The following is a 20,793-nucleotide window of genomic DNA, read 5'->3' as shown; positions in this document are numbered from 1 at the left end:
ATACTCTCTCACATTCGTATAGTGTCTCACAATGAAAAACAAAAGTCTTTAACAACCTAGAAGAGGTAATCAAGGAGGGATTATTAGACCCATTTTAAGAGTGGAATAACTGAGGTTCAGAGACACTACATAGGGAGAATAGGCAGTTGGACTTCAGAAAGAAATAGAATAGGACCAGGGATTAGAATATTTGGGTAGCAATGCCAATTCTTCTATTACTCAGAGGTAGAGCTTGGACAAGTCTCTTGTGCTCTCTGGACATCAATTTCCCCAACTTAAATGAGAGTTTGTGATCTCTTTAAGATAGGTGATCTCTATCTTATAGGGTTGCTCAATGCTGACATTCTAGTTTTCAGTGGCCTGCCAAGGGTCCTTCTTAGTAGGACTACAAAAATAAAAAAGGGCTGCAAGTCCCAGGACAGAGTCTCTAGTAACTCCCAGGAAGACAGCAGGCACTGGAAGACTTGCTTTAAGAATTTGTTGTATTTTAATTCAGCCAAATGGAGCTTCAGGCCTGGGGGTGGGTTAGTCATGACCAGAATGGGGGTAGGGATGGAGTGGGGGAGCTGGGGGGTGGGGGGTAGGCGGATGCCAGCATCAAACTGCATGTAAATATAAACATGAATGCAAAATCAAACAGGAAACCTCAGGAAAGTCCAATCCAAAGGTCAGATTCTAACTTTTCTGACACTGAAATGCTGAAGAGAAAAGCTGTGTTTGGGTGTCACAGACTTTCCTGCTGCAAAAACAAACCCTTACATGCACCAAACCAAAGTCCTGAAGGCAAAGGAGGCTAGATTTTTGTCTAGCCTGAACTGGGACAAAGCTGAGCCCTGGCCAGAGTCTACTACAGCCTCCAGACCAGTTCCAAGGGCTCCCCCTGAAATTTCCCCCCCTGCACCCCACCACCATCACACACAAGTGCTGACACACACTAAGCCAGGCAAGGCCAGATGCACAGGCATAAATGGGCATTTCTGTCCCTGGAGAAACGTTCATAGTACAGCCCCTTCTCCTGCTCCTGCTCCTGCTCTGATTTAACATTTTAATGAACAACCCAGAGAGGAGAGTGAACTGTGAAAGCCCTAGGGATGCAAATGGCACTGAACTCTTCCAGGTCATGAAACGTGAGGCTATGAAGACAAACCTCAGAAAGCACTCTCCCAACCAGGATGACAGTTTCCCTGTGAATCTCCCAGAAAAACAGAATCCACATTCCTAGGTGGTAGACTCCAAGGAAAGCAGCCAAAACGTCATTGGCTGCTTCTTACTTTAACGAAAGCCTGTAACCCTACTAGGTGCAATGCACTAGGCGAGGCTCTGTGAGAGAAAGGAGGACAAAAGAAGCTCAGTCGTTGTCTAAAAATATCCATCAATTAACCCGGTAATCATTCCATTTATCAAGATGCATGCTTTATACACACTGACTCACCCTAATACCATAGCCCTGTGAGGTAAACATTATTATCCCATTTTACAGATGCCAAAAATGAGGCTCAAACAGATCGGGTCACATACCTAAGCTCACACAGCTGGCAAACGACAAGGCCAGAATTTGAACACAGCTCTGCCTCTGGCAAAGTGAATGCTCTTTCCACAATCCTCTATCCCCCCTACAGAGAGATGCACATAGACTCTGGGATGGGGGATTCAGCCTGCCAGGGAGGGGCGGAGGAGACATTCCTCAAGACATTGGCCCGGGGTATTTTGAACCGTTGAGCTTTGCATTTGCCACACAGTAGGCACTCAATACCCCTATGGTGAAAGATGGAAGAGGAGAGTCCCTGCTAAGGTCCAAAATGCCACCCAGTTTGGGGCATCCCCTGAAAGGGAGCTGCACAAGCACATTATTCTCCCCGGGCCCAAAGCGGCAGGGTGTCTGCCCTACAACTGCCCCTGCAGAGGCCCGGGAGAGCGCAGCAGGTCGGCAGAGGAGGACCGGACTCCAGTACAGCCGGGAATGGGGTGCGGCAGCCCGCAAGGGCGAAGGCCTGGGACGCGTTTCTGGGAAAGACAAAGAGGGAAGGGGAGGGGAGGGAGACTACAAACTTGCCAACAGCCTGGCCAAGGTGAACCCCGGCTCCTGGCGCCTTCTCATTCGCATTCATTCCACAGGCGCCGGCCAAATCTCAGAACCAGCAGCCAGGGGGAGGGGGCCTCCCTGCAGCCGAGGAGAAGTAAGTTCAGGACCGAGGCGGGAAGGCCTGTTTCCCAGCAGGGGAGGGACTCGGGGAGCAAACTCGTGGGGCTCCAAAGATGAAACCCCAAACAGATGCAGAGAGGCGCTGCACAAACTCGCGTGCGACCGGGCAGGTGAACAAGGGCGCTGGGGTGATGACCCCGACCTGTGAAGTCCCTTATCGAGAGGACCTAAGCCACCCCCCCACCCCCAGGTCCCTCGGACCCTCCCCCGGACTCGACAGCGCACAGCGCGGGCGCCGATGTTGGAGATGCCCTCGGTTCTCACGGATCTAGAGAGGGGTCAGGTTTCCGGGGCGCGGTAAGGGCCATCGCAGCTCCGGTCACGCCCGTGAAGGTCGAGGAGAGGCCCTGCCGGGACCCCCGACCCTCCCGCCTCGGCCCCCTCACCTCCTCCCGCGCCAGGGCCGCCCCCCGGCACCGGGGCATCTTGGCGGCAAAGGCGGCGGCCCCAGCCGGGGAGCTGAGGTCCTCCGCGGTGACGGCCAGAAACTCGGCGACGCTGAGCTGCTCGGGCATGGCGGGCGCGGGGCGGGGGCGCCGGGACTGCTGGAGCGGGGCGCGGGGGGCGCTCGCTGCACGGAGCTGGGCGGCCTCACAGCCCCGCCGCCAGCGCCGTCGGGGCCTCTGCACGCCCCGCCTCCTCCGCGCCGCTCGCCCCGCCCCGACTGCCCGCCTCCCGCACGGCCGCCTCTTCCCCGGAGCCCGGAGCTTCCCCACCCCGCCCGCCCCTAGGCCCCGCCCCCGGCCTTGCAGCTTCTCCCCCCACTGCCCCCTTAGCCGGGTCAGCCGGGCCCCGGCCCCGCGCTGGGCTCCCGGCCCCGCCCCCGGAGCCCCGCCCCTGGACCCTCGCCGGGCTCCCCAGCCCCACCCCCAGGACGACCGGCCCGAGAGCTCCGCCCCCTGACTCAGCTCCGCCCCGGCCCCGCCCCCAGCTCGCCCCGCCCCCGAGAGCTCCGGCCCTGACTCGCTGTCCCGCCCCCCGGCCCCGCCCCCGGCCCCTCGGCCCCGCCCCCAGCTCGCCCAGCCCCGGGGAGCTCCGGCCCCGCCCCCAGCGCTCCCAGCCCCTGAGAGCTCCGGCCCCGCCCCCAGCTCGCCCAGCCCCTGAGAGCTGCGGCCCTGACTCACTGCCCCGCCCCCGGCCTCCCGGGAAGCTTCTCCTCCCGGTCGCGCTCGCGGCCCCTCCACGGCCACGCCCCCTCTCTTCCTCGTCCCGGGCCTCCCAAGTCCGCCCCGCTCCCACCGCCCGGGTGCTCCACCTCCGCGCGCCTCCTGCCTGCGCCCTGCGTCTTCTACGGAATCGTTCCCGGCCCCCGTGATCTCTCCCCTTCAGCCTCACCCCGACTCCGGCCCCCATCTCTCCACCAAGCCCACCCGGTCTCGGCACCCCCTTCGCTCCCAATTGCACCATTCCCTTGCTCCGCGCACCCCGCCCTCGGCCTCGGCTCTGCGCTCCACCGGAGCCTCCCACTCGCCCCTTGGCTTCGGCCCCTGCGGGTTCCGTCTGGCTCGGTGCCCTTGGGTAGTTGTGGGATTTGGGGGAAAGTACATTCCTTCTTGTTGGAACCTCACTTTCCTTCTCTGCAAAGTGAGAAGTATGATGCCCACTAAATTGTGATGTTGTAGGGAAAGAACCTAACACGTGCATGTACCGAATAAGCGCTGAGCAACCCGCTCCCCCTCTGCGGACCCTCTCACCCTGCCCTCCTTCTTCTAGGGCTCAGTATGGTGCCTTTCATTCCTCAACCCGGCTCACCGTCCCGACGGGGCTGAAGACTGCCACTCCCTCCCACTATTAACCCTTGCCTCTCGGGAACCACGTATATCCTTGGGTGGATGAAGTTTCGGGTTCCGGATAGAAATCCACTTAGGTTTTGCTCTGGAGCCTGAAGCCCTATGGAAAGGATTCCTTTAGTAAAAAAATCAGGGAAGATGGGGAGCCTGAGTGGCTCAGTGGTTGGGGGGCTGCCTTCAGCTCAGGTCGTGATCCCGGGATGCGGGATGGAGACCCGCATCAGGCTCCGGCGAGGAGCCTGCTTCTCCCTCTGTCTATGTCTCTGCTTCATCTCTCTCTGTCTCTCGTGAATAAGTAAATAAATCTTAAAAAAAAAAATCAGGGAAGCACTGCGGTGAAGACTATTGGCTTTGAAATCTGATAGGTCTAAGTTGCAATCCTGTTTGCTGCTGTTGACCAGCTGCACGCACCTGAGCAGATTGCTAGCTTCTCTAAACTTGAATTTTCTTTTTCTTTCTTCTTCATTTTTTTTTTTTTAGTGTGGCAGGGGGAGAGAGAATTTTAAGCAGACTCCATGCCCAGCAGGGAGCTCAACCCCAAGATCCTGAACCAAAATCAAGAGTCCCAGGCTGCCCCAAACCTGAATGTTCAACTCTTAAAGTGGCCTAATAGTATTTTACTCCATAAGGTGATTAAGAGTATTACATACTTGACAGAAAACACACACACACACACACACACACACACACACACACACACACCAAAAAAATAAACACTAAGATATTACCTGCTGAGGATATTATGAATAGTAATTTTTTTCTCTTGGCTAATTTCTATACCCTGACTTCTCTGTAAGGAGCATATACTACTTGTGTAATAGAGTTAATAGTTGAAAAACTGTGTATAGACTGTTGGAGGGAACAGGGCAAATATGCTGTGAAATAGAACTCAGTCACCCTTAATTAAACTCACTCTAGTCTGTTTCCAGCTGGAATTCCTTTAGTGTTATTTCAAGGTCAACTAGGATTTCTCTCTTAAAATGCAACAGTCATTTCTCTCGCTTGACTTCTAGGAGCATTTTGCAAGGTTAACCATTCCTTCCTTCTTGAAACAGTCTTTCCTTTGAATTCTGAGACAATTGTTTTCCTTTTCCTTGGTGGTCTTCCTCCCTCTGTGGCTGCTCCCTGGGTTCTTCCTCTGCACGTATCTTAAGTGCTGGAATCACTGGGAGCTGCTACACCCTTTACTCTTTTCTCTCTACCCAGGTTTCCTGGAGACTTGGATCTATCCCCACCAGCTTCCTTCACACCATTAATATTGAAGCTTCTTTTTTAAAAAAATTTTTTTATTTATATTTATTATTCATGACAGAAACAGAGAGAGGCAGAGACACAGGCAGAGGGAGAAGCAGGCTCCATGCACGAAGCCCAACGTGGAACTCGATCCCAGGTCTCCAGGATCAGGCCCTGGGCTGAATGGGGTGCTAAACCGTTGAGCCACTCGGACTGCCCAACATTGAAGCTTCTTATGTTAGTTTCCTATAACTGCTGTAGCAAATTATTGCAAATGTGGGGGCTGCAAGTAACACACATTTATTCTCTTACAGTTCTGGAGATCAGAAGTCTGAAATGAGCTTCACTGCGCTGAAATCAAAGTACCAGCAAGGCTGCATTCCCTCTGGAGACAGTAAGTGGGCATCCATCTCTCCTTACCTTTCCCAGCTTCTAGAACTGCATTTCTCACATTCTTTGCCCTATAGTCAACTTCCTCCATCTTCAAGGGCATCTTGCTTCTGTGTCATATCATACCGCTTTCATTTCTGTGGTCAAATTTCCCTCAGTCTCCATTTTATAAACACGTTTGTGATTATGTTTAGGACCCGCCCAGATAATCCAGGATAATCTCCCCATCTCAGGATCCTTAAATTAATCACATCTGCAAAATTCCTTTTGGTATATGAGATAATGTCTATAGGTTCCAGGAATTAGGACCTGCATCTATTTGAGGGCTGTGATTGAGCCAACCCCATTTTCCAAGGCTCTAGCTCCAGCTCGGACCCTTCTTTGGCTTAAGATCGGTATATCCAATGGCCCATGGTATGGTTTCCCATGCTTATCTCACAGACGGACCTCTCAAACTCTGCAAGTCTAAAACTGAACTCACCATCTTGTACCCTGCCCCCTGGACCTGGCTCCTTCCCTGTCCCTGTCTTGGTCAAAGGTACCACCATGTACCCCCTCGGGGTCATCCTCCCCCATCTCCTTCCACCAACTTTCACTCAGTCGAGTCTTAATCACTGTCTCCTAAGGTCTCACCAGTATGGCCACCTTCTTCTCCAGCCCAACCCCAGTCCAGGCCACGCCACCTCTCACCTCCTCACAGCCCTCCCTGCCCCCAGCCCTGCATGTCTGATCTGATACTGTCCTGCTTAGAACTCTTCAATGGTCTGCATTTGCTCTCTGGGTGAAAGATGAACTTTTTTTTCATGGCTAGCTGGTCCTGCACAATCTTGTTGCTCCTGCCAATTGCAGCCTTATCTCTCATCCCACTGCCCATCCCTGACATGATCTGAGCCCTCTCAGTATCCTGCCTGCTGCCTGTAATACTCCCCGACCTCCTTTCAGATGCCCACATTTAATGTCTCAACCCTAGGAAGCCTTCCCCAACGTCCTAGAGATTTCTCCAGGACCTGGTATACCTTGCCACAGCACTTCTCAGTGTGCACTGTACTGCCCTGTTTGCTGATCTGGGTCTCTGGCCCACTTATTTATTTACTGAGCACTTACTATGTACCTGTCACAATGCCAAGGGCTATACAAGCAATGGTTCACTCAATACTCCCCACCCCCAACAACCCAGTGAAGCAGGTAACACTATTCTTGCCCATCTCTGTGTCATGGGTGGGAAAACTAAAGCTTAGAGAGATTAATTTATGTAAAATCAGGATGAACAAGCAATATAACCAAGATCCCAACCTGGGTCTGCCTGACTTGGAAGCCCGTTCTCGTTTTGTATTATTATTAATCACCAAGCTATGCTACCTAACTTGAAAATATCATCTCTTGCAAGTGAAGTAGATCTAAATGTTCCATATATTCTCTCCTATCATTAAGAAGTGCCACCTACCAGAGGCAAAATACTGTTGTAATATCTTGCAGGCTAACAAATTCCTTCCTATTTTGTAAAGCAGCTACTTCAATGTCAAGTCTTATGTCAGGTGCTCGGACTGAGAGACATGTGCTAGTACGGTGGGCCCCTTTCTGAACCAAAGTTTAATTTCAACATTTTGGGGAGGAAATTAAATAAGTAATAAATAAATTATAGTATTTCAGGGAAATCAGATAAACCCGGCACTATATCAGTGTAGGTTACAAAATTTGGGGGAATTTTCAGAGAAAATATGTGCCTTCAAGGAAACTTCCAGTTCTTTCAAGTTATTATTTCCCCGGGCCACCCTACAAAACCATTCAGACTTTACCAGGGCTATTTCAAGGGAAGACTTGGAGACACTCTGCTTATAAAATAGCTGCTTCAAGGCCCCTAGACCAATCTGTACAAATCTGACTCCTGGAAATTTACTTATTCACTCAACAAACATTCACCAGGTTGTTACAGGTGGATTCCTAAGTGGCAAATGAGCAGTGGGGGAAGCTGTGGATATAAAGATTGGCACGATATAGGGAGGTTCTCAAGGAACTTGCACTCAAATAATCATAAGATCCAGACTGTAAATGCCCTTGAAGAGGTGCTATGGGAATGAGGGGTGGGGAGGGGAAGAGAGAGCCCTTTGGGTGTGTGGCTCAGAGAAGCTGGAGAGGTTTCAGAGAAGGAAGGACAGCTGAGCTGAGCCCTGAAGAATGTGAGGGAGCTGGGGCCAGAATGAGCCCAAGCAGGGAGAAAAGACGATTCAGAAAATCCACTCCCATCGGCACAGATGCATGCCATAACAGCTCTCATAATATAGCAATCACCTCTTTCTTTTTTTTTTTTAAGATTTTATTTATTGGGGATCCCTGGGTGGCTCAGCGGTTTAGCACCTGCCTTCGGCCCAGGGCATGATCCTGTGGTCCCGGGATCGAGTCCCACATCGGACTCTCTGCATGGCGCCTGCTTCTCCCTCTGCCTGTGTCTCTGCCTCTCTCTCTGTCTCTCATGAATAAATAAATAAAATCTTTAAAAATTGTATTTATTCATTTATTTGAGAGTGAGCAAGAGAGAGAGAGCATGAGCGGGACAGAGAGAGAGGGAGAGGGAGCTGACGTCAGGCTCCTCCCTGAGCAGGGAGCAAACATGGGGCTCCATCCCAGGACCCTGAGATCATGACCTGAGCCAAAGGCAGATGCCTAACCTCTTAACGGCTGAGCCACCCAGGAGCCTCTAAAGCAAATCCTCTTGATCTCACTTCTCCCTCCAGCTATTGCCCCATTTGTCTGCTCCCCTTCGCAGGTAGAGTCCTCGAGAGTCACTGCTGTCTTCACCATATCCAATTCCTCTCCCCCATTATTTTTTTCAGCAAAATAACCTTTTGCTTTTGTTGAAATATTATGTGAGCAACTCAATTAAACTGCAATTTTCCCTAAGTTTCCATGCTTAGGGAACTCACTGAGGTAATCGATAGGTGTTGGGTATCAGGGTATCATGTTGTGCCCAAGATTATGTTTATACTGGAACAAAATAGAGGAGAAAAAAGTAAGGATGTACCCAATGCAAATGCTTTCTTTCAGTGTAATCACCTTCTAAATAGAACCTCTTAAGATAGCTTCTCTTCATTTCTGCATGCACCCAGTAGTTTAGAGTCGGGAGCAGCTGCTTCGACATCATTCAGTGGCATCATTGGATTACTGTGCTTGATTTGGGATTACAGGCAAAATGTATCTGTCAGGAGGAGAACCCAGGATGTCACTGGGATTGAGTGCTGGGGAGGATGAAAAATGAGCTCAGAGGGACCTGGAAGCAGGTTCCATGGAGCCACGAGGGACAACAGGAGTCCCTCAAAGAGACCTGAAGTGCAATATTCTCTTTAATTCCCTCTGTTGGGGCTTTTGCTCCCACCAGCCACTGCAACTGTTCGCAGTAAGTGGTGTGCTTCACGTTGCTGGACCTAGCAGTCAGTGCAACGTCCTCCCCTGCTTGGCCTCCCTTCCTGGTGCCTTCCTCTGTGCTATGTGTGCTTCTCTTGGCCTCTGGGACACCACACTGTCTTGATTTTCTTCCTCCCTCCCTCGTGGCTTCTTCTCAATCTCCCATGTCAGTTCTTATTGTTTCTCTGGCTTTGTAACACCGAGGACCTCAGTCCTCGGTCATCTCCTGCCCGATGTGTGTTCAGTCCCTTGATGATCTCACCCAGTCCCACTAGTTTAAATATCATTTGGATCCTAATGATTCCCAAGCTCCTAACTGCACCCTGGACCTGTCTCCTGAACTTCAGCCTCCTACATCCTACATCGCCTCCTTGGTGCTCCTGGAACACAACTGGGGCATCTTGAACTTACCGAATCCAAAGCTGAACTTTAGATTTCCCTCCCCAAAGCTTCCCCACAGTGAGATATCTGTTGCATCTAAACACCCAAAATAGATCCCAAATCCACCACTCCTCATCACTTCACTGCTCCCAGCCTGATTTAAGCCATATTATCTCTTGCCTGGATTACTTCAGGAGCCTTCTAATTGGTCTCTTGGCTTCTACCCTTGCTCCGCTATAGTCTACTCTCAACAGAGAAGCAAAGGATTCTTTAAAATATCATGTCAGATCATGTAATTTCACTCCTTAAAAGCCTCTAAGGGGCTTCAGGTCCCTCTGAGAGGCACCTGGGTGGTTCAGTCAAGCATCCAAGTCTTGATTTCGTCTTGGGTCATGATCTCAGAGTCATGAGATCGAGCCCCACATTGGGTTCTGTGCTTAGCGGGGAATCTGCTTAAGATTCTCTCTCTCCCTCTCCCCTGCTCTCTCTAATAAATAAATAAATCTTTTCTATAAAGCCTCTAATAGTTCCTCATTTCACTCAGACTAAAAGCCAAGTTTCTACATGGACTGAAAGTCCCTACATCATCTGCCTCTCTCTGATATCATCTATTCTTACTCTTCCCTTTGTTCTCCACCTCTGTTCCATTCACACTGACTTCCTTGTTCCTTAAATGTACTAGGCACACACTCACCACAGGACCTTTACACTGGCTGCTGCTGATTCCTAGAATGCTTTTTCCACAGACATCCACATGATCCACTCCGTCAGCTTTTTTCCAGACTTAGCTCAACTGTCTCCACATGCTTATTCTGTCTCATTTAAAACTGTAGTCACCTGTCTCTCCACATACTCTCTATCACCCTTACTCTGCTCAATCTGTTTTCTATTTAGCTCTTATACCTTTTAACATGCTGCTTTTCTTATTTACCTATGTTTTTTTTTAATTTACCTATGTTTTATTATTTATTCCCTCTAATTGAAACATAAGTTCTGGGATCCCTGGGTGGCACAGCGGTTTGGCGCCTGCCTTTGGCCCAGGGCGCAATCCTGGGGACTCGGGATCGAATCCCACGTCGGGGTCCCTGCATGGAGCCTGCTTCTCCCTCTGCCTGTGTCTCTGCCTCTCTCTCTCTCTCTGTGACTATCATGAATAAATAAATAAAATCTTAAAAAAAAAAAAAAGAAACATAAGTTCTGTGAGAGCAGGGACTTCTCTGTCCTTACTAGGACTTGGTGGGAAGCCAGGTTATGTATCCAGGCTTTGGAGCCAGACCACCTGGGTTTGAATCCTGGCTTTGCTATCTACCTTGGATAAATAGCCTAATCTCTGTGGGCCTCAGTTTCCTCATCTGTAAAATGGGGGGGGGATGGCACCTCCCTCATAATGTTATAGAAATGGGTTAAATGAGGTGATGGATACAAAGGATTTGGCAATAGTGCCTGGCACATAGTACGTCTTAGCTCATTAAATGTTAGTTATTGTCTCCATATCTGGTCCATAGTAGGAATGTTGTAAATATTTGCTGGATCAAGTAGGTGTCATTATTCCCATTTTACTGATGCCCAAAGTTACATGACTAGTGAGTGGCAAGCAGACTTAGAATCCAAGCTTATCTAATGTCAAAGTTCTTGCTTCTTCCACTGCTCTCTGATCTGTCTACCTTCTGGAGAGTTGAGGCTGAGTTCCAGGGAGTGGAAAATTCACGTTTCAGGTCATGGGGAGAGATGAGACCAGAGACTAGAAGGAGTGAACAATGAGGATCACCAAGGGAAAGTGGATGCAAAGAGGCGCTTCTCCCCACCCTTAAGATCAAGCCCATAACTTTTTGCCAGGCCATAAGCCCCTTCCAATCTAGCCCCATCTCCCTCCCTCAACCCTCCCTCTCAGGAGGAGAAAACTGACCTCTGCCCAGTTCCTGAGGCCACCAGACCACCACTTCTCTGTTCATGCATGGCTATTTCTTTTCCCTGCACTCTTCTTCCAACTTCTTTGCCTGGACATCTCCTATTCATCCTCATGACCCAGGTGTCATAGATGTCACTGCCTTATGAAGCCTTCCCTGAGGCTGTGAGATGGTCTGGTGCCCTTCCCATAAGTCCCCGTGCTTCCCCATTGCATTTCACATTTCCTTGTTTTTCACTCACTCCCAGTGTGTGTACATGTGTGTAAAGACCCACTCCCACCCTTTGCTATACTGTGAGCTCCATGATCCTGTGGCTTCAAGCTGTCTAAGATCTTTCCTACCCAAGGGTTCCACAAGAAACTGGCAGGTACTCAAGCACCAAGAACAGCTACTCTCTAGGGCCAAATGGTCTTCATTTGCATATTCTCAGTTCAAGCCACCAGTAGAGACTAATCTCAGAATCTCAACTCTTAAATTCCCTTGAGAGAGAGTTGGGTAGCCAACTCTCACAAGGCTCCCTGTTGTACAACTCCAGGATTATGAATTGTAGTCTAGGTCATGGTGCCCCTTAGAGTTGGGCAGTGCACAACCTGCACAGCTGGGAAGCTGGAGGAAGTAGCCCTGGATGTCCATGAGGGTGGGCCAGACTCCCTGTGAGCTGTGGAGGCCCACCAGCACCCACAGAGTCCAAGCATAGCTGCTAGGACCCATCCCTGTGCACCCAGAGGCAATTTTCAGAGAAAATTATGGACTGATCAGATATATAAAGGTCTGTAGTTGCCATCAGAGTTCCTAAGTGTCCACAAACCCACCAAAGGTTGAGAACTCCTGAAGAGATATTTTGTGAACATGTAAAAATATTCATATTAAAAGGGTGTATGTGCGAATCCATCAGCATGGCTTATCCCCACCACCACCACTGTTCCTGAGAAGGGGGCTTGGGGTGGGGTGGGTCTCCCATGAGATGAAATGATAAAGCAAATAATGATAACAGTTATCAGACTCGCTCTGTGTAGGTAATGTATAAGTCCGTTAGAGACATGCCATAACCCATAGAACACTCTCGAAGGTAGGTACTATTATTTATCCCTGTTTTACAGAGTAGGAAACTAAGAGAGTAGTGAGGGGCTTGCCTGGGACCAGGAGACAAACGCAGGCAGTCTGGCTGTGAGCCTGTGCCCCAAGCCTGGGCTTCTGTCTCCCCTGGCCTGGTTGAAAGCAGACCCACGGCAGGTCTTTACCAGCCTCCTCATGAGAGCGGGAGGATGTCCAGGGTCCTCCAACCACCTGCCCCTGCTCCAGCCAAGAAAGGCCCCCAGCTCCTTGGGCTGAAGCCCACCCAGGCAACCTCAAGTGGAAGCTGTCATTGTGGGCTAAAGTCTTCTCAAGCCTAGTGCGGACGAGCTTTGGGGACAAGTGTGGGTTTCAGTGCTGGCTGTGCTCCTTATTAGTTCCGGCAAGTCTCAGTTTCCCCAAATGGAAAAGGGAGATAATAACGCCCATGCCATGGAGGTATTGTGAGGATTAAAGGGAGCATGTTCATAAAGTATACAACACTGTAAGCACTTAGAAAATGCTGACTAGGGGGCACCTGGGTGGCTTAGTGGTTGAGCATCTGCCTTCAGCTCCGGGTGTGATCCTGGGGTCCTGGGATTGAGTCCCACATCGGGCTCCCTGCAGGGAGCCTGCTTCTCCCTCTGCCTGTGTCTCTGCCTCTCTCTGTGTCTCTCATGAATAAATGGATGGATCTTAAAAAAAAACAGAAGAAGAAGAAGAAGAAGAGAAAAAGAAGAAGAAGAAAGAAGAAGAAGAAAAGAAGAGAAAATGCTGACTAGGGGGCCCCTGGGTGGCTCAGTCGGCTGAGCACCTGCCTTCGGCTCAGGTCATGATCTCAAGGTCCTGGGATTGAGCTCTGCATCAGGCTCCCTGCTCAGTGGGGAGCCTGCTTCTCCCTTTTCCTCTGCCTGCCGCTCCCTCTGCTTGTGCTCTCTCTTGCTCTCTCTCTCTCTCTCTCTCTGGATCAAATAAATAAAATCTTAAAAAAAAAAAAAAGAAAATGAAAATGCTGACCGATGTTAGTATTTGTTTTTGATTGAAGAAAAGAAGACTTTTTACAGTTTTCTGGAGGTCTATCCCAGAAGGGATAGCGCTGGAGGTGAGAAGTCTCAAATGGGTCTCATTGGGCTAAAATCAAGGTGTTGCAAGGCTGTGTTCCTTCCGGAGTCTGCCCATCTGATGCTCCGCCTTTCCAGCTTCTAGAGGCTGCCTGCATTCCTGGCTCGTGGCCCCTTCCTCCATCTCCAGAGCCAGCAGTGTAGCATCTTGAAATGTCTCACTGACTCTGGCTCTGACTCTCCTCCCTTTGTCATTGATAAGGAGCCTGTATTACATTGGGCCCACCTGGATAATCCAGAATAATCTCCCCATCTCGAGGTCAGCTGATTATCAGCCTTAATTCCATCTGCAATCTTCATTGTCCCTTGCCTTGTATATGGCATGACATATTCACAGACCCTGGGCATTAGAACATGAACATCTTCCGGGGCCGTTATTTTGCCTATTACGGTGGGTAAGCAAGAAAATGCTGTGGCATTCTGGGACTTCGAGCTATGACCATACCTGTGCTCAGAAGTCTACCATGACTCCCCACTGCCTCTAGGATAAAGAGCCTGGTAGGCAAGACTTTTCATGCACTGGCCTCTATCCCCCTCGTGAACAGGCACTTCCTGGCCTGCTTGCCTCTGCTCTGCCTGAAAGGCTTTTCTTCCATTTATGATCTTTAAAGTCCTTCCACTCATCATGGCCAGGATCAAGTGTCATCTCTTCCATGAAACCTTTTCAGAACCCCAGAACTCTCCCCCTCCCCTGGCACTATAATAGCATGTCTTGACTGGGTTGTCCCACTTTGGTTGGTCTCTGTCTGAGTGTGGACGGAGTACAGGGACCATTATAGTAATGGTCTATGGTTCTCACACTGGAGAACACACAGAATCACCTGGAGGGCTTGCTGAAGCGCAGGTTGTTGGGTCCAATGCCCACAATTTTGGATTCAGTAGATCTGTGGTGGGACCTGATAATCTGCATTTCTAACAAGTGTCCACGTGATCCTGATGCTGCTGCTCTGGGGAACACTCTGAGGACCACAGGCACAGAAGTCGAGGTGTTGGCACGAGGCTAGACTTGGACACGAATCTCAGCTCTTCCTCTCACTGTGTGACTTCAGATACATCCCTTGCCCTCTCTGGGCTGCTTCCTCATCTCTGAAAGGATTCATTCTCTCCTCCTTCTGTCCCCCCACCCACCCCCAACACAGTGTTGATGTAAAGAGAACCAGGCTTAGGACAGTGCCGGGCACCCTGCTGGTGCTGAATTAATGTCCTAGAGCTCTCCCTCTGCAATTGCCCTCTCCCTGTGTCTGGCTGCTCAGTTTAAACTTGTGAATTGGTTCTGGCTTGGATCCTGATGAAAAATGGTGGCAAAATGAGAAGAGCTACAACAGCCAAGCTAAGTATGTCTGGTCAGAGGAATGCTCATTCCCTTCACACCGTGAGCATATTCCTTCTGTGCCTCATGACCACACAGTACAATAACAATCGTGTATATCGTCACAGTGGGAGCAGACCAACTGCTGAAAGTGTGTGGTCATTTATCCCACAAACGTTTCCCCAGCACCTCTAAGGAGCCTACGTGGTGCTGACTGGCTTGTCTCAGGGGATGCACTGCCTGGGGAAGAAGACTCCTGTGGCCAGGACACCGCCTTCGGGCTTCCCCCCAGGACCTATTCCCTTAGGACACCAAACACGCATTCCCTAGGACACCAAACACAGGGTCTTGTATCAGGTTCCCCTTCGGGAGCCTGGTTCTCCCTCTGCTTAGCCTCTCATGAGTAAATAAATAAAATCTTCAAAAAAAAAAAAAAAAAAGGATTTGTGCCTCTATGTTTAAGAGAACTCCTCTGTAATTTTCTTCTCTTTCCTTCCTTTGCTGCTCCAGGAGCAAGGAGTCTTCTGACACCTACATTTGCAGGACCCAAGTCACGTTCTTCATGGAAAAGGCTGTCTTTGCTTCGCACATCTAGCGTTGCACACACAAAGGAGACATCCAAGGTCAGAACGGAACCCTCATAATAAAAAGTAGGTGGCTGAGCCACCAGGTGTTAAGATCAGGAGCCTGTGATGGCACAGGACCTGATTCCATTCCTGTGCCATCACCGGAGCTGGGGTTAGGATGGAGCAGGTGAGGGGTCTCTCTTGCCGCCACCTCCTGCCTCACCCTAGTGACAGTCCATCACTTCTGGCTATGTGACTTCAGGCAAGTAGCTTCACCTCTCTGAGCCTCGCTGGGGATAATGCCTATTTTATAAGGTTTTGGGGGGATTATATAAGACAAAACCTGGTCCTTAACGGTCTCAGTAAAGGGTAATTCTTTTCCTAAATTTGGCATTAGACAGAGTGGCCACCAGAGGGCAGTGGTCCCCATGCCGGGAAAGTAACCTGCCTGGTGATGAGTGAGCCCTTTGAAGGAACACACACACACACACACACACACACACACACACGAGCGTGCATGTGTGCATGTGTGTGTGCACGTACCAGGATGGGTGTGTGCCTTGATTGGGTCAACACAGCCACCATGCAGCAGATACATTGGGCATCCTGGTAGTCACTCGTGGCTGTGGTCACTTGAAGATTGGCAGGAGCCTGACACCAGTGAATTGAGATTCACTAAAACACTATTCTACTTTCCTAGAGTTGATGGAAGGATCAAGAGATCAACAAAATATATGAATACATGTAACAAAGTACTATTGTCACACTGCTGCACTCTGTTGGAAACTCTCCTTTAGAACCCCCAGGGACATCTGATCTCCTTGGTATAATCTAGTATATGTGCTGCTGAAGTGAGCACTCCCTGCTGTAATCTAGAACCCTTCACGTACCATAAGAGCTCTGCTGCAGACGTACACCTGCCATGTGCATTCATGGAAAGAGGAAGACTTCCCCCCTCCCCCCCCCCCAGAAAAAGAGAAAGAGAGAGACACAGGCAAAGGGAGAAGGAGGCTCCATGCGGGGAGGCCGATGTGGGACTTGATCCCTGGTCTCCAGGATCAGACCCTGGGCTGAAGGTGGCGCTAAACCGCTGAGCCACCCGGGCTGTCCAGAAGCCAACTCTAAAAAAGGTCAATACCCTTGACAAGTGAGGAGTGGTAGTTATGATCCCATCCTGGCACAGGGTAGATGCTCAGTAAATGTTCAATAAATAAATGACTCTTGTCTAGGAGAGCACAGTAGTTCATTGCTTTGGATTTGGGGTAGTCAGATCATGGCTTTTTTTCTCCCTCTTGTTTTATTGCTTTGTCCAGAATCACCAGGATGGTGTTGATTTACAACAGTGATAGTAGATGTCCTTGGCTTGTTTCTAAGGTTTTACCATTGAGTATATTTGCTATAAAATAGTAATTCCTGTGTATTTTCATGTATCAGGTTTCTAAAAATCATAAATGAGTGTTGAGTTTTTCAAGTGCTTTTCTTGTATCTATGGAAATGGTCACATGGGTTTCATGGGTTTTTCCTTTAATTTGTTAATGTGGAGGATTGCATATATTGTTCTCTTCCCATTTTTGAAGGCAGGAGTTTATGTGATGCTCTGGTATCAGAACAGTACTGAGCACTTAATAGGCACCAAATATTTGTTGAATGAGTAAATGAGGAACAACAGGTTCCTGGGAAAACTTCCAAAAAGTAACATTTCTATGTCACATCACATCGTGCACATGAGAAAAGCTTGGAATTTTGTAGCAAATAATGTGCTTGCATTCCTGGGATCAATCCAACTTGGCTATGATTTTTTTTTTTTTTTGCAAGGCTCTATTTGACTAATTTTTATTTAGGATTTGTGCCTCTGGGATACCTGGTGGCTCACTGGTTGAGCGTCTGCCTTTGGCTGGGGTCGTGTTCCTGGGGTCCTGGAATGGGGTCCTGCATCAGGCTCCCCTTGTGGAGCCTGCTTCTCCCTCTGCCTAGCCTCTCTCTGTGCATCTGTCATGAGTAAATAAATAAAATCTTTTAAAAAAAGGATTTATGCCTCTATGTTTAAGGGAACTCCTCTGTAATTTTCTTCTCTTGTATTGTCTGTTTCTGGTTTGGAGATCTAGGTTATCCTATCCTCATAAAATCAATTGAATGACTGACTTTCCTTTGTCTCATTCTCTGAAAAATGTATATGTTCAAGACTAGAGTTTAATAAAACCTGTCTGTAAATCCATCTGGCTCTGGTGTCATTTTGGAGTCAGAAACTCCTGAATGCCAAGTCAAATTAGCTAATGATTTCTATTTCTTTTTGAGTCCATTTGGGTAAATTTATTATTTTCTAGAAAATTCTCCCCTTCACATACATTTTCAGCCTTGCCTCTCATTGGTTGCATTACCTGGGAACTCTTTTTTTTAAAAAAACAACTTTATTGAGGTATGTTCCATGTAATATAAAATTCACCTATTTCAGGTATACAATGAAATTTTATCAAGTAACTATGACCATTGCTGTAAATCAGCTTTAGGATATTTTCATGCTTCCAATAAGATCCTTTTGTCCTTTTATAAAATAAGCTTTATTAAGTTATAATTCATACACCATACAATTCACCTACTGAAGGGATGCAATTCAGTGGTTTTTAGGATATTCACAGTTGTGCAACCATCACAACATCAATTTCATAATATTTTCATCACTCCCTCCTATTAACACCCTGTACCCATTAGCAGTCACTCCCCTCCCCCACCCTCCTAAAGTCTTACGCAACTACTAATCTACCTTCAGTCTATAGATGTTCCTATTCTGGGCATTACGTGTAAATGACATCATATAATACGTGGCCATTTGTGTCTGGCTTCTTTCACTTATCATGTTTTCGAGGTTCATCCATGTTATAGCAGATATCGGTATATTATTTTATTGCTAAAGAATATTCCACTATATGGATATACGATATTTTATTTGTCTATTCATCAATTGATAGACATTTGGGTTGTTTCACTCTTGGGCTACTATAAATAAGGCCGCTACAAACATTTGTGCAGTTTTTGTGTGGACATGCTTATGTGCGCTCATTTCTCTTGGGCATGTACCTAGGAGTGAAATCACTTGGGCTGCATGGTGGTTCTAGGTTTAATTTTCTGAGACCCTACCAAACTTTTTTCATAGTGGCTGTACTAGGGTGCCTTGGTGGCTCAGTCCGTGAAAGCGTCTGCCTTTGGCTCAGGTCATGATCCCGGGGTCCTAGGATTGACTAGCCCTTTGTAGGGCTCCCTGCTCAGCAGGGAGTCTGCTTCTCCTTCTCCTCTCTGCTGGTTCTCTCTGTCGCTATCTCTCTGTCTCTCTGTCTTTCTCTCCTAGATAAATAAAATCTTTAAAAGCGAAAAACAACAAAACAACAAAACCCAAAGTGGCTGTACTATCTTACATCCCAACTAACAGTGTACAAGGGCTCTAATTTCTCCATTTCCTTGCCAACATTTGTAACTGTCTTTTTGATTATTGCCATCCTAGTCGATGTGAGGTGAGATCTTACAGGTTTTTTTTTTACAGATTTTTATTTATTTTTTAAAAGATTTTATTTATTTATTTATTTGAGAGCGAGAGAGCGAGAGAGCATGAGAGGATGGAGGGGTAGCGGGAGAAGCAGTCTCCTTGCTGAGCTGAGCAGGGATCCTAAGTGGGGCTCAATCCTGGCCCTGGGATCATGATCTGAGGTGAAGGCAGACACTTAACAGACTGAGCCACCCAGGTATCCCTTAAGATTTTTATTTTTAAGTAATATCTAACCCTACGTGGAGCTTGGACTTACAGCCCTGAAATCTAGTGTCACATGCTCCACCAACTGAGCCAGCAGACACCCCAACATCTTATGGTTTTGATTTGCATTTCCTTGATGGGTGGCTGATATTGCTGAGCATCTTTTCATGTGCTTTTTGGCCATTCGTATATCTTCTTTGGAGAAATATTTATTCATATCCTTTAAGTGGGTTATTTATATTTTTATTATTGAGTTGTCTTTTCATTTACTTGAGTGTTTTTTAATTTCTTCCAACGATGCTTTGTAGTTTTCAGAATATAAGTTTTGCACTTCTTTTGTTAACTTTATTCTTAACTATTTTATTATTTTTGATGCTATTGTAAATTAAATTATTTACTTAATTTCATTTTTTGCATTGTTCATTGCTAGTGCATAGAAATACAACTGATTGTTGTATGTCAGTTTTGTATCCTACAACCTTACTGAACTCATTTATCAGTTTTATATTTTTTTAACAGATTCCTTAGGATTTTCTATATACAAGATCATGTTACCTGCAAATAGAGCTCGTTTTTCTTATTTCCTATCTGCATGACTTTTATTTAATTTTCTTGCCTAGGGACGCCTGGGTGGCTCAGCAGTTGAGCAACTGCCTTTGGTTCAGGGCATGATCCCAGAGTTCCAGGATCGAGTCCCACATCAGGCTCCCTGCATGGAGCTTGCTTCTACCTCTGCCTATGTCTCTTCCTCTCTCTCTCTCTCTCTGTGTCTCTCATGAATAAACAAAATCTTTAAAAATTAATAATTTGGACAGCCCGGGTGGCTCAGAGGTTTAGCGCCGCCTTTGGCCCAGGGCATGATCCTGGGGTCCCAGGATCGAGTCCCATGTCAGGCTCCTTGCATGGAGCCTTCTACTCCCTCTGCCTGTGTCTCTGCCTCTCTCTCTCATGAATAAGTAAATAAAATCTTTAATAATAATAATTTTCTTGGCTAATTGCCCTGGTTAGAACCTCCAATACAATGTTGAATAGAAACAGAAGGAATAGATATCCTTATCTTCTGATCTGAGTGAGGAAGCATTCAGTATTTTACCATTAAGCATGATTCTAGCTGTGGGTTTTTCATAGATGCTCTTTATCAAGTTGAGAAAGTTCCCTGCTATCCCCAGTTTGTTTAAGGTTGTTCTTTTTTTAAGTGTTTCATTTTAATTCCAGTATAGTCAGCATATGGTGTTATATTAGTTTCAGGCATATGACTTTCTTTTTTTTAAATCATGAAGTGATTAAAAGTGATTGAATTTTGTTAAATATTTTTTCTGCATCTATTGAAATGATCACATGGTTTTTATCTTTCATTCTGCTGATACATTAATTGATTTTCAGATTTTTGTTTTAAGAAAGAGAGAGAGAGAAAGAGAGAGAGAGAGAGAGCACCTGTTGGGGGGACAAGGAGGGGAAGAATGAGATGGAGAGAATCTCAAGCAGGCAGCACACCCAGTGGGACTGCACACTGAAACGTGGGGCTCGATCTCACAACCCTGAAATCATGACCTGAGCTGAAATCAAGTCAGATGCTCAACTGACTGAGCCACCCAGGTGCCCCTGATTTTCAGATTTTAAATTAACCTTGGGATAAATCCCATGGTGTGTAGTCCTTTTTATTTATATGTTGCTGCATTTTGCATGCTAGTATCTTGTT

The 20,793-nt window shown here is 47.7% G+C and overlaps 1 protein-coding gene across 4 annotated transcripts in view; it reads right to left on the bottom strand.

Moving 5' to 3' along the window:
- The window catches only part of ASAP3 (ArfGAP with SH3 domain, ankyrin repeat and PH domain 3), a 49,554-nt gene extending 46,764 nt beyond the window's left edge, over window positions 1–2,790 (bottom strand). For 2 of the 4 annotated variants that reach the window (XR_003136617.3, XM_025447218.3), the window contains exon 1: window positions 2,590–2,781. Coding sequence is in view for 3 of the 4 variants with exons in the window: in XM_025447218.3 (XP_025303003.3) it covers window positions 2,590–2,718 (129 nt within the window). In the remaining variant the exon portion in view is untranslated. Of the gene's footprint in view, window positions 1–2,589 lie in introns of all 4 variants that reach the window. The other 2 variants (XM_049105871.1, XM_025447217.3) reach the window with 2 other exon arrangements.
- Between the last annotated feature and the right edge of the window lie 18,003 nt (window positions 2,791–20,793).

Source organism: Canis lupus, chromosome 2 (genome assembly GCF_003254725.2).
Source record: "Canis lupus dingo isolate Sandy chromosome 2, ASM325472v2, whole genome shotgun sequence".
Lineage (NCBI taxonomy): Eukaryota > Metazoa > Chordata > Mammalia > Carnivora > Canidae > Canis > Canis lupus.
Note: the sequence above shows the minus strand (reverse complement) of the source record. Positions and strands in the feature narration are given on the sequence as shown.